Genomic DNA, 13,058 nt, shown 5'->3' with positions numbered 1-13,058 from the left:
CATCTGCATGAAATCAGCCTGAAGAGGATGGATTGCCAAAATGAGCAATGCAAGCTCACTTGGGTTGTTTAACTCTACTTCAGTTGTTCAGACAATAGTGAGTTACTGAGTGGGAAAAGTAAAAGGCACGTCTAAATATGATGCATGTGCTGTCTCTAGAATGACAGGTGGAAGCCTGGAACTTTCTGCCAGCTTTCTAGGAAAGTAGAGCCTTTTCCTGCTTCGCCCCAGTGGTTTCTTTTGTAGCAATCCTACCCATCACCAGCACAATGCATCCTACTCCTTCCATATGCATCATCCTCTGGCAGGGCATACTTGCTACTCAAACTGCCTCTACAGACCTGGGTCCTCTGTCAGCTGCAATGTGTGAAACTCCATCTGCAAAAATCCTTCACCTCCAAGTAAAGGTCCCTCCTGACAACCTGCACTCCTCCTCTCTTCTTTGCCACACCATGCAATGGAAGACTCCCAAGGCTTGTCAGCATAACATTGTCAGGTTTTATGACACATATTCACAAATTATTACATGGTATAGAATTTTCCATTTTACATGCCTGGTGTTATTGCTCAATATTTAAGCGTTTGTACAAGATTAAAAGCTTCAGGGTGGTTTCTAGGCATTGGGCTCTGCAACAAACAGCTGGCTTATGCAGTCCTCCTCAGAGCAGAAGTGGTAAACCTTTGAAAACCCAACTGAAAACCCAAATCAACATTTTCATTTTGTTTGTATTAGCAGGAAGAGCATTCTTGTAATTGTTCCTTAAAAAACTTCAGACTCCATGAAACATACCAGTGCTCTGAGAGCAACAAGCAGTAAAGTTTACCAGGCCTGGATTCAGCTGCAGCTGAGACAGGCACTGCTGCCCTTCACTGTACTCTACCATGCCAGCAGGCATGGGGAGCCACAGCCATGCCACCTCTTGCCCACACCACGCCTCTGGTGCCATTTGTGACAGCTCATACTGTGTAGTTTCCTGGGCTTCTGCTAATTTTATATATTGCACTCCTTCAGGGATTCTTTGCGCCATTCAAGCCTGACTGAAATCCCACTGATGTGTCTTTAAGAACTGGACTTTCAGTTAATTTTAACCTTTCTTTAAAGATATAATTTCTCTTTCAAAACATCTGCAGAAGGAAACTGGTGTTTTCTCATTGCCTGGCTAGTTTACAACATGTAAAGCTTTCCTATGTAGACCACTAACAACACATGTATCTTTAGACTGGATAAACACAGCCCTGAGGACCAGCAACCATCCAGTTCCTACCCATTAATTGTGAGAAAGCAAGCCAGTCTCTCAGCATGGGATAAAGCCATTCCATCAGCCATAAATTAAGGACAGACTCCTGATTACTTAGCAAGTCACACAATTTACACATGGAAATGCACACACACATGCAGACTTGTTGTTTCTGTCCACTGAATAGTATTTGGTTTTGCAAAAAAGGAGGTCAGGAAATCTCTGTGTTTGCAGGGGAGGGGTGCTGGGCTTTGGGGTTTTGAGGGGTGGTGAGCTATCTTTGTGACTTACTTGTTCATCATGATCAACCTTTTTCCTGTTTGAGAATCACACTGACATTTAGCATACATCTATTTCCAGATGGGTTACAGTTTGAGGAACTAATAAAACCTGATACCAAGTTTCCTCAGCAGGTTCACGACTGTATTTCATGTTCTGCTTAAAAATAGAATGAACAAGAGACATATTCAGCCAGACTGTTTGCAGTGAGCTAAATGGACATAATTATTTTTAGATACTACTGTGAACCCCTCTCATTCAAATATTACATCACAGTTCCAAAATAACAGGATTTATGTTTCTTAATTCTGAAGATGAGCATGGGTACTGTGAATTCTTGGAGGTTTTAATTTGTACAAAAAACCTTAAAAATGTAGACAGTCAGAGCATTGCATTGGCCTGGGAAACGGCACAGCAGTGAAAGCTGTAATTTTCAACACTGGCATCAGAAGGAGCCTGACACTTATCCACACAATTCCTTTGGATTTAGCATTTGCTGGGAGTGGATCTGAAGTCCTGGCCCAGAGTAATCTGAAGTTTTAATGATGTATTTCACAGAGAACCTATTTATAAATTGATGGGTTATAGGTTAAATTCTATCATTTCCAGTTTGTCTCCATAACGTTTGAGAAGCCCCTCACTGAGATCTTGTGGGTGATACAAAAGCCCTATCCTAGAAGGACAAGGGTCAACCTTGTTGTCAATGAGGGGACAAGTCCAATCCATGCAAGTCCCAAGTCCTGCTATCACTAAAAAACAAATGAGAATTTTTCAAAGAAAATCTCAGTTACCAGCTTTATTCTTCCCAAATGTGAATTCCAGAAGTTGCATTATCTCTGACCCACCATTGCTTTTCCAGCCTCCAGCTGGTAACATCTTTCCTCTGCAGTTATTGCATGATGTGGTGCTTTACCAAAGGCTGTGGACACACCACTTCTAAAATAGCTCTGAATATTTTCTGTATTTAAGGACTTACCTAGTCCTGCTCAAAGATGTACTGTTTGCACTTCAGTTTCTTAACTCTGTAAGACACCTGGAATTCTAATGAAAACCTGTATCATCTACAGTTACTATTTTGAAATTCAAGTTCAGTAATCAAAGCAAAAATTGCAAACAACGTATAGCTATTAAAGGTTGGTTTCTGGCACTTAACACATACATACAGTTTCTGTTCAAGTTGGTAATGATTCTGCTACTACTGTTAATCAGAACTTCCTAATTTACATGGTAGCTACTGTAAGAACTTTGTTTTCAACATATACACACCCAAACCTCAAGTGTTAACACATTGTTTTCAACGTGGAAAAAAATCCGCCAGCTGTTCCTGTATGATTTTCTTTGTTACACTAATATTCAAAACACAGATGTTAATATATTGCATTTGTCATTTCTCTTCCTAAAGAAACACTATACCATAGCTCTCATTGGGGACATTGTTTTGCTTGTTTAAAACAGTTTGCATTTACCAGATTTCCAACCATGATACTTCAATAAGCAGGAGGCATCACATTAACTTTGTATCTCTGAAGGTGAAGGTTAGTGAACAGCATAGAAAATGCAAGCAATGACTGGCACAGCCGTTCCACTATTCAGGGGATATTATCCATTTTCCACCCGCAGCTGTCACTGGAACAGTCTATTTTTCCATCCCACTCAGATTTTTAGTCTCTAATAAACTATATGCATTTGTCACTGCTTCATATTCAGCTGCAGCACAACAGTCCCACTACATACAGGTCTATATCCCTGGACACCGCAGGCAACTGGGAAGCTGCATTTCTCCCATGAGAAGTTCGCATCTAGCCCATAAATGCTACATTTACCACATTAAAATTGAGCCAGCAGCACTGAGACACAAAGAAACAGCAACACAAATTACAATGGCCAGGATTTGCAGGGCACAGTAGAGGACACCGGGGAGCTGAGGAAGCAGAGCAGTTGATGCCTTCATGCACCTGCTGCCGAGAGAGTTCCCCCTAGTGACAGACAGGAGCTGCTGTTCCTATGTGTAATTTCCTATGCACTGTACCAGGATGGTTCCTTACACAAAAGAACTGCTTGGAAACCCTGAGCTGCAGCGTCAATTATTTTTCTAGTCCCCAGCCACGTAGGAGCAAACTGGAATGAAATGGTATGTCTGAGAGGCACCTGGAACAGGTTGTTGCACCCACTTTGCCCCAGGTAATTGCTGGGTAACACAGACCCCAACTTGACCACAGCAGGAGCACAGAGCAATGGGGAGGATTTCCCACTGGAAAGGCCTCAGCCAATAGTGCTAATGGCCTATAAACACTCGGGGATGGGAATGGGTAAAGATGCATGGGAATTGGTTTTTCAGCACTTCCTAAGGACATCATCTTATACCTCCTGGTAGAGATGAAGGACCTTCACCAAGACATTGTCTTTGCACTGGAAGAAAGGTGTCTGAGGAGGCTCAAAGCTGGATTTGCCTGTTTTGTGAATAGCAGTATTACAACTGACTAAAATTTCCTAGATCATAACCCCCAAGTGGCTTCAGAGCTACTCTCTAGGCAGTCTTTGCTTTATTGTAGCCCCTCTCCCCTTTGGGGACATATCTTGGGACTCTGATCAGTTTTTTGTTTGTTGAGGTTTTTTTCCCAAGGTAGCCCTCATTTGAATCATTAATACTTACCATCACCTGACCTCTTGTTCAGTTCGTTTTTCTTAGTCCTGTTGCTGATCTCTATTCCAGATCCTCCTGATAGCTGAGGTTTCACGAGGCTACAGTGCAAGGGATGAATAAAATACAAGTTTTCATAAAGGCAACACAGAATGCACAGGCCGGGGTATACAGATCAAATCAGATTCGGAAAGGGCAACTGCAGACAATGACATATATCTTTTTTAAACAAGGCTGACAGCACTGAAGCCAAGTATTTCCAGAGTCACTATACCTTTTCACTATCCCTGTAATCACCCTTGCTCATGCAGGACCCTCTGTCCTAAGCTTACTTCACAGAGCCTTCTGCCCATCTTTAGCATCAGTGCTTTCTTTGCATTTTCACCAGAGGGTGGCATTATTAAACTCTGTTGAACTTGAAAGTCATTTGTGGTAAAGGAGGACACCCTACTCTACCAAGTCACTGATGAACAAGTACAGAGTGCAAAAAATTTAGTTATGGAAAGTAAGAAAAAATTAGTCACTACATTCTGCTGCTTGAAGACACATCAATTTCTTTGAGATTTTAATTATTTCCTTGTTATTGAGCAATGAGAGCCTGTGAATGTTAAACTGATTAAAAGCAATTTCACCAACAATTCAGAAAACACAACAGAATATCCTGCGAATAACAAAGATGAAAGAAATGTTCCAATGAAAACCTATTATTATTACTATCACAGTATTATTTTGGTGCGCTGAGTGGTTTTCCCTGCTACTAAAAGTGAACTGAGTATTAAATAAATTGGCTATACACCTTGCCTTGAAGAGGACTGCAGTAAAACAGCCTTTCCATGTGGTGCCAGAGTTCCTGGGCCTTAGCAAACATAGAAAGATTAGCAATCAGTAAGAGCAAGTATTAGCATTTTTCTGTCTTGATCCTCTGCAATTACTTTAGTTTTTCTAACTAGATTCCTTTATGTTACAACTGCCACATGAAGAACATGATGGGAGAGACTGCAAAGATTTTTGTTGTGTAGATGTTTAGGGTAAGGCAAATTGTTTAATAAACTTGTATTAAGACTACCAGCAACTAAAGTGCCTGAGACATGGGGCTCTAGCATAAAGCACAGGCTTTGTTTTACAAAGCCTCTACACCAGAATGTCATTGTTCCCCTGTATCTAAACTCATCACAATAGACATCAAATAAACTGACCTAGAACATCTCTGCTTTTCACTATTGCCTTGTCTGTTTTTTCATTTTGGAAAGACCAGCCTTTAGTAGGGACTCCTAGTGATGGCTGGCCCTTAAAAAAAAAAAAAAGAAAGAAAGAAATATTAAAGCTCAGATATCAACTGCTCCTCAGAGTCAAAACAGCCTAAAATTTCTCTCCTACATGTAAAAACAGCCTGGGGACATTTGACAGATGACAGAACAGACAAAGAAAGACCCTTGCTGTGCTGTTTCACATTTAGGAAGAATACAATTCACGGGTTTTGCATCAGTGATTTTTATTTTAAGCAAAATTCAGCATACTAAGTTACTGTTTCTGTGATGTTTGAGGTAAGAAGTTTCAGTTCTTTTTTTAATGAGGAGTTCTGAATATAGCAGCTTTCCAATTACAGCACGTGGAAAGAAAGCAAATTAGGCTGAGGAAAAGTATGGCTGATACCATTCAGAGAATAACCAGTGGACACAAACAGCAGAATCCACAGGACTCCACCACTGAAAGAAAAAAACTTTAGGTAAATTGCAGCTTAGTGTTGAGCAAGGAAAAGATGTTTTGGGCTTAAATCTTTTTCTTGTCAGTGCAAACAGTTACCTTAGCCAAAGGGAATTCATGTATTCGAAAAGATTATGACTGAATCACCTGGGAACCAGTGTACACAGCAGTTCTAAGACTAGGAAATTAATTCACTTCCCTGTTTTAGTTTCTTGTCAAGAGTGCTCCAGTTTTAGTCATTCACAGGAAATTTGGAATACATTGAAAATTACAACCAAAAGAACTGTACAGGGAACAGGAGGCCCAAACACTTTGCTAACAATCAAAGATGGGAGCTACAGATGCACAATGATCCAAATTCACTCAAATTGCAAAAGAACTGCACAAGGCCTTACCATGCACAAAAGAGTTGGCTGCCTGATGGAGAGGATGGTTTGCTGAGAAAAATAATCATTTGTCCATCTGTGACTTTGGCAGCCTGGATTCTGCACTGATTCACACACTCAGTCAAAATACTGATTCTTGCCATAGTTATCTCTCTTTATGTACCGTAATTTGCTTCTCTTCTGGGGCAGCCCCTTGTGAATGAGGACTTGTCAAACAAACACACTCTAAACCATCTATCCATGGGCAACACTGAGAACAGAGGGAATGGGTGGTGCACTTTTATATCAGGGGTATCTCACAGCCTAGATAGTGGGTTAGATAGATGTCTATCTCCAGTCCCTCCCTGGGAAACAATCTTATGCATCCTGTAAAATGGCAAAATAATGATAAGACTTCTCATAAAGGATGGCAATGGCTGAATAATCTTTTGGTGAGAAGCACGGTTTTCATGGTGTGGGTGGTTCTGCATTTTGCTTTTATTAAGTTCCTTCCTGTTGGATTTAATGTGCTCCTCACCCACCAACCCCTATGAAAGGTTAATCTCCTCCCAAGTCAAGATAATTAGGTTTGGTCCACCTCTCTGCACTCTTGTGATTTATTTGGTCAGTGCCACATACCCGATATCATCTAGTAAAGAGGTAAGACAACTTCTTACTTCTCCCTTTTCCCTGCAAACATGTTAGTTTTATAGCAGCATCACTGAGAACCTTTCCCCCTTTCCTCTTACTCCTGCCATTTTCCTTTTGTTAGTGTTTGCCAGGTTCTCCAAGAAGGATCTGAAAAGACAGGCTGCTGTGTCAGAAGGGGACCTCAGAGCTCCCCTGCTAGAGACCACAGTTATATTCAGTCCCTTTCACTCTTCTTTCTCTCCAAGCCATTGCAGGAGCTGCACTAACAACACCTTTCCTCTGTTTTTTGAATTGTCTCATTTGCTCAGACATTTCTTTTTTTTTCCTGTCTTCTCTACAGTTTTCCTTGCAGGGTCCCCCAGGAAATCTTTTCCTTGGTAGGCCATCAGAAGGTGTTTCAGAGTTCATTCTTATTCTCTTGATTTTCATGAATTGGCATTTTTTTAATCTTCCTTTTCTGGAGTTCGCACATTACAAATTTTCACCATCTGTAGCTGCAACCATTCTTCCTTTCTGTGGCTAAGCATTCCTCTTTCTGCAGAAGTGCTCTTGCTCAGTCTCCTTGTAAAGACAGACTTTCCCATCTGCTGATGCAGTGAAATGCATTGTGTCATGACAGGTGTCTGCAAGACAACAGCTGCTTTGCAAGACACCATGGTCCAGCCATTCCACTCCATCCCACAGCTACACACACATGCCCTGACAAGGAGTCTTTGCTGCCCTACTCCTCTGGTGGCATCAGCCCAACCTTGCACCTCAGGTAGTGAGCAGATACAAAAAGCTGCTTAGGAAGCATTTGCTACTTGAAAGCCCTCCTAAGAAGGACTGGTGAAAAGGCAATATGCCAGGAAGGTGCTTTCTTCAGGCCAGTGCCATATGGATGACACTAAACTGGCATTCCTAAGGCTGCAGACTTGTTTCATCCTAGCAGTGTGACTGAAAGATAAGAAACAAATCTGAAGTGTGGTCTGTCTGTTAAAGACAGGTCAACAGATCTCAAAAGGTTAGTGATGATGGTAAATGATTCCTTAACCAAGCTCTTAGAGGGTCAAACACAGATCACATCTGGATTCAGTTCTATTCACTACTTCATCTGGAAATAAAAAAAAATCACCACTGATGAAATTCAAGAAAGACATTAGTTTGATAGAGTTGAACATAATGAGTGGGACAAGATAAGAATGCAGATGCATGGTGGTTATTAAAGCAAAAACACTACAACCAAAACTAAGAACAAGGCTTACAGAGCAAGAGGGCTTTTTTTCCCTGAAAAACAGGTGCTTAAAGAAAGATTTTATGTCTGTGTTATTGTGGGTGAAGAGCTGAACTTGTGGCCCTAGTGCAACAAGGCGTCAAAGAAGAGATTAATTAGGTTCCTACTCAGCCAAAGAGCAGCAAGAGGAACAGCTTCTATTTTCTGTGAGCACATGTACCACAGTGTTGTCTGCTTATCTGACATCCACATCTTTAAAGGACTACTAGTAAACTGAAGAGAAAACATACATGATCTGCAGAACAATAGCCTGCACTGGAGGAACATCTCCCAGGGACCCATTTAAAAATACGCACATATGCAAATTGTGAAAGATGACTGAGAAGATCCTTCCCATACAAGTGTTTTATTCTGGCAAAACATGAAAACAGCAGATCCCACATCACATGCTGCCTTCACATCAATTTTTTTGGAAGAAACACTTCAGCCAAGTGTAAGTTATTGGGTAGACTAACAGTGTCAGAGGCATACGGGATAGCAGCAAACAGCGTAACTGAACAAAAACTATACCTGTGTCTGGAATAACACCAGAGAGCAAACTAGAAAGCATATAATCTCTCTTGAAGTGAGATCTCTGATTCTTCATAACCTCCCAACTACCTTCTGTAGCTTTCTTGTTTCTGCTTCTCATTGTGTCTCTTCAGTTTCTCCTGCTAAGAAGCAAGCAGGCTCCCCTGTTGAGAAATGGCATGTACTTCTGCTTGGCCTTTTCTGGGAAACAGAGGAGAGCAGCACCTGACAGCTACTAGCACAGCTGACCTGCTGGCAGGAATCAAACCATCCCATCTGACTAACACATGTTTTCTGTGCTTTCTTTTCCCCTCCCAGGATCCCCCAAAAGACAAATAAGGCCCACCACACTCTCAGGAGAGACTCATAGAAGCTGCTGTGACAAAGAGCCATGGTAAACCTCAGCACCCTCTGCCCTCAGACCACACATGCGCATGTGCACATCCTACTTCTTATCTGATATTCTGACTGCTGTTACAGTGTGTACCGGTCAGTGGCAGGAGGCAGATTTGCTGTATGTAAAACCCACTAAAGAAAACATCAAGCAAAAAGTCAGTGTGAATTTACATGCCTTCATTTCTGTTTTAGTAAGGTAAGTAAGAATTAGGAAGATCAAACAACAGTGATTAAAAGGAGCCTTCCCTACACTTTATCTATACAGCTTTTTTCTTCTACAATTATATAGTGTAACTTGCAAAATTAGTTATCTCTCAGAAAAGGACTAGAAACACACCTCTCACACACACACCAAGTGCCTGCCTCCTCTCTGCTCACTACAGATGATCCTTTGATAATTTTTTTCTGAGACTAAGATGCATTTTACAACCTGTAAGAAAGAACAAGGTGTCTGATGAATGACAGCTGCTTAGTGACATCTATTTTAATGATTATTGGAAAAGATGAAGCTGCTTTAACTCAGTAATCAGGCCCTTAGTGTTAAGAGCATTTTCTTAAACATTATATGTTTAACCCTGTTTCTGACTTAATGGGACTACCTCTGAGGAGCATTGAGTAGAGAAGCACTTGTGATACAATCTGTAAGGAAGTCAGAAGCTTCCGCTAAGACACAGCTACCTAGTGACATCTGCTTTTTGCAGCTGCTGAATATTACTGTGTGGGTAGCACCTCCCTGGCAGAGCTACCTGGTGAAAAGCAAGTGATTCTGCACCCTCAGAGCAAAAAAGCTTCTTCACATCATCTGAGAAGAAAGGAGTAGGACAGGTAAAATTTATAAAATGCGGTTTTGAAACAGTTGTGTGTTATGTACACTCATAATGTGTGTGAATGCAATGCTTTTTCGTTTACTTTTTATAGCAGTTCAGGTAATTTTTAAAGGAGTTTTAAGAACTCTTGCATCATCAGAAGTGTGTATATGTGCATCCTGTGATCATATGTTTTTTAGTTTTAAATATTTGAGTATATTATGATGAAACTAAATTAGATTCAGGTATGTCTGGGAGAAGTTGTTGCAAAACTGTCATCTCTAGACCATTGGTGTCAATCAGTTTTGTCCTTGTGACTTTTAGTCAAATTAAATTCTTCTCTGTGTATAACAGAACAGAACTGTAGGCTGGAAAGATGTCATGCTTGGGACTACACACAGTCGGCGTCAGGTTAAGGATGGTCTATGTTTGCTGTTATGCTGCAGCAACATATAAAGTAAAGACAATTAAAGCAATGAAACTCACTTTTCTTCTGCTTTCCATTCATAAAAATAAAGACAAAGGAGAAGAACACAGCTCAGTCTTAGAGTTCTGGTATGTTAGGCTAAAAAATGACACTTCTGATGTGAATAGCATGCACAGTAAGAACAAAACTCAGACTTAAACTTCTGGTATGTTAGGCTAAAAGAATGACACTTGCTGTGATGTGAATAACACACAGTAATACATCAGCAGTGTATTTGTAAAGTGTGCAAGTTACCTCAAAGTAACATCACTTAAAACTCTGTATCTGCCTATTACAAAAGTACACATATATGGCAAGTTCCTGATATTCATTTAGCTACTGAAGACACAACTTAATTAAAACTCCATTCAGATTTCGGTAAGTGTAATTTCATTAGGAAAGTCTGATGCATTTTTATTATTGTCTTCTGCCTGGTGGGAAAAATGGGTAAAATCCTGAACTGCTATGAACAGTGGCTTTGCTTTTAACTTTATTTCATACTGGACTTACCACTCTTTGCTTTGATATCTGTGGTCTGTCATTCCCATTTACTTTCCTCTTATCTATTCCCATCCAGTGCTGCTATGTGTGCTCAATATCCAAGTTGTGCGGTGCTGCAAGGACTAAGCACATGCATGTTAAGGACAGTACATTTTGCAAGCGTGCACATGCATCCCATAATGCTTACATAATGTCTGAGAACCTGTAATGAGACGTGCTGGGAACTGCGAGACAGTCACTGCTCGTGATTCAGGGCTGCAGAGTAACCACACGCTCTTGACACACTGGAAGTCACTGACATCTTTATATTCTTTCCTTCTCAGGACCTGGGGAAAAAAAAATGAGTTCTGCAAGTACAGAGTCCCTTGAACTCTCAACCTTCTATGACTATTATGAGAATTATAATGATGCTCCAAAGCCATGCAGTAAGGAAAGCGTCAGGAGGTTTGCAGCCTCCTTCCTACCGGTTCTGTACACCCTTGTATTCCTGGTCGGGCTCGCTGGAAATGTTCTGGTCATTGTGGTCCTCTTCAAGTACAAGAGGCTGAAGAGCATGACAGATGTGTACCTGCTAAACCTTGCCATCTCAGATTTGCTCTTTGTTTTATCCTTGCCATTCTGGTCTTATTTCACACTAGACCAATGGGTTTTTGGAACTCCCTGGTGTAAAATCATTTCATGGATCTACCTGGTTGGGTTTTACAGTGGGATATTTTTTATTATGCTTATGAGCATAGACAGATACCTGGCAATTGTCCGTGCAGTGTTTTCTGTGAAAGCAAGGACTGCCTTCCATGGCTTGATTACCAGCCTTGTCGTATGGCTCGTAGCTCTTTTGGCCTCTGTTCCTGAGCTTGTGTTTAGAGAGTCTTATAATGAACATAATTATACTACCTGCAAACCGAGATATCCAGGCAATTTCACAACATGGAAACTTTTTTCCACTTTGGAAATCAACATTTTAGGGCTTCTAATCCCTTTTATAGTTATGACATTTTGCTATTCCATGATCATTAAAACATTACTTCACTGTAGAAATGAGAAAAAGAATAAGGCTGTGAAGATGATTTTTGCTGTCATGATTGTGTTTTTCTGTTTTTGGACACCTTACAACATAGTTATTTTCTTACAACTGTTAGAAACTACAGGATTCATTAGAGACTGTCAAATGAGCAGGAATATGGACTATGCTTTCCAGGTAACAGAAATCCTCGGGCTTTTCCACTGTGGCCTTAATCCAATCATCTACTTCTTCATGGGGGAAAAATTTAAGAAGTACCTGAAGATGCTCTTTAAGAACTGGCAGTTACCTGGCTATATTTGCAAGTGGTGTGGAGTTCACAGCACTTACCACACTGAATCTACAAGTTCCTTCCACACGCAGTCTACAGGAGATCAAGATGCTCTGTAATGTGTTTCAGACCAGCCACTGAACTCACCAGCAGGCAAACAAACAAAAGCAGGAACTTTGAAAAGTTAAGCAAATGCAGATACATTTAACAATAAGCTAGTGCTGTGTAATTACTTACTTCAGCTTTATTTCTGCCTCTAGATTTTCTGAGTATTATGACAGAAGGTGTCCTACATGTGAAACACGAGAGAGGGACGTGCAAGGTGTCTCTGCTGTGATTACAAATCACTGCTCAGCTGTAAGAGCAGCCTCAGCTCTCTGCAAAGCACCATGCCAGGTGGCTTCTTCTTCACCAGCATCGAGACCTTGACCTGGATGGGTGGGCAGAGGCAAGACAGCAGCTTGTCATCAGCACGGGCACTTGCAAAATACGTTCATTTATTCTCTCCTAATTTTTTATTCTACAGTTGATCTGTGTAGGACTTGTTCAATAGTGACTCTTAGGAAGCTACTAACAGTACCTTTTGCTGTTAAATGTTTCATCTGAGAGGGAGGATACACTCTCATTATCAAAATGGACACAAAAGATATTCTTTATGTGCACAAAGATGTAAAGCAAAGCCATTATGTTGTATTGTATATGCATTTTTTCTTAGGTTGACATATATGCCTATATATAGGTGTATACATAGCATTTTGAATTACTTTATCACTGTAATTCAGTATAGAAATTCTGTATTTTTATTAACACAGAAAAATAATTAAATATTTTTGAATAAAAGTGTTTTTAAAAGCTCATTTTGCAGCATGTGTGAATAAATGTGAAGCATCTTGGTTAAAAGTGTGTATTTTAAAGTGAATGTTCTTTGTCCAAAAG

At 40.5% G+C, this 13,058-nt stretch overlaps 1 protein-coding gene and 1 long non-coding RNA gene across 2 annotated transcripts in view; one reads left to right on the top strand and one right to left on the bottom strand.

Moving 5' to 3' along the window:
• The window catches only part of LOC139674713 (uncharacterized), a 29,884-nt gene extending 18,663 nt beyond the window's left edge, over window positions 1-11,221 (bottom strand). Inside the window, exons 1-2 of the long non-coding RNA XR_011698334.1 lie at window positions 10,840-11,221; window positions 4,171-4,259 (exon numbers count right to left, since the gene is read on the bottom strand). This is a non-coding gene — a long non-coding RNA (uncharacterized lncRNA). The remainder of the gene's footprint in view (window positions 1-4,170; window positions 4,260-10,839) is intronic.
• LOC139674710 (C-C chemokine receptor type 4-like) lies at window positions 6,783-12,979 on the top strand. Its single transcript, XM_071561321.1, has 5 exons — window positions 6,783-6,887; window positions 8,980-9,055; window positions 9,142-9,253; window positions 9,759-9,882; window positions 11,154-12,979. Exon 5 carries the CDS (start codon window positions 11,171-11,173, stop codon window positions 12,239-12,241), a length of 1,071 nt encoding a protein of 356 aa, XP_071417422.1. The 5' UTR covers window positions 6,783-6,887; window positions 8,980-9,055; window positions 9,142-9,253; window positions 9,759-9,882; window positions 11,154-11,170; the 3' UTR covers window positions 12,242-12,979.
• Window positions 12,980-13,058: the final 79 nt, after the last annotated feature.

This window comes from Pithys albifrons, chromosome 7 (genome assembly GCF_047495875.1).
Source record: "Pithys albifrons albifrons isolate INPA30051 chromosome 7, PitAlb_v1, whole genome shotgun sequence".
Classification (NCBI taxonomy): Eukaryota; Metazoa; Chordata; class Aves; order Passeriformes; family Thamnophilidae; genus Pithys; species Pithys albifrons.
This window is presented reverse-complemented; position numbering and strand designations above follow the sequence as displayed.

Bases quoted from the DNA above. Each gene is read 5' to 3' on its own strand.
- LOC139674710 (XM_071561321.1), top strand. From the start codon at position 11,171: ATGAGTTCTGCAAGTACAGAGTCCCTTGAACTCTCAACCTTCTATGAC.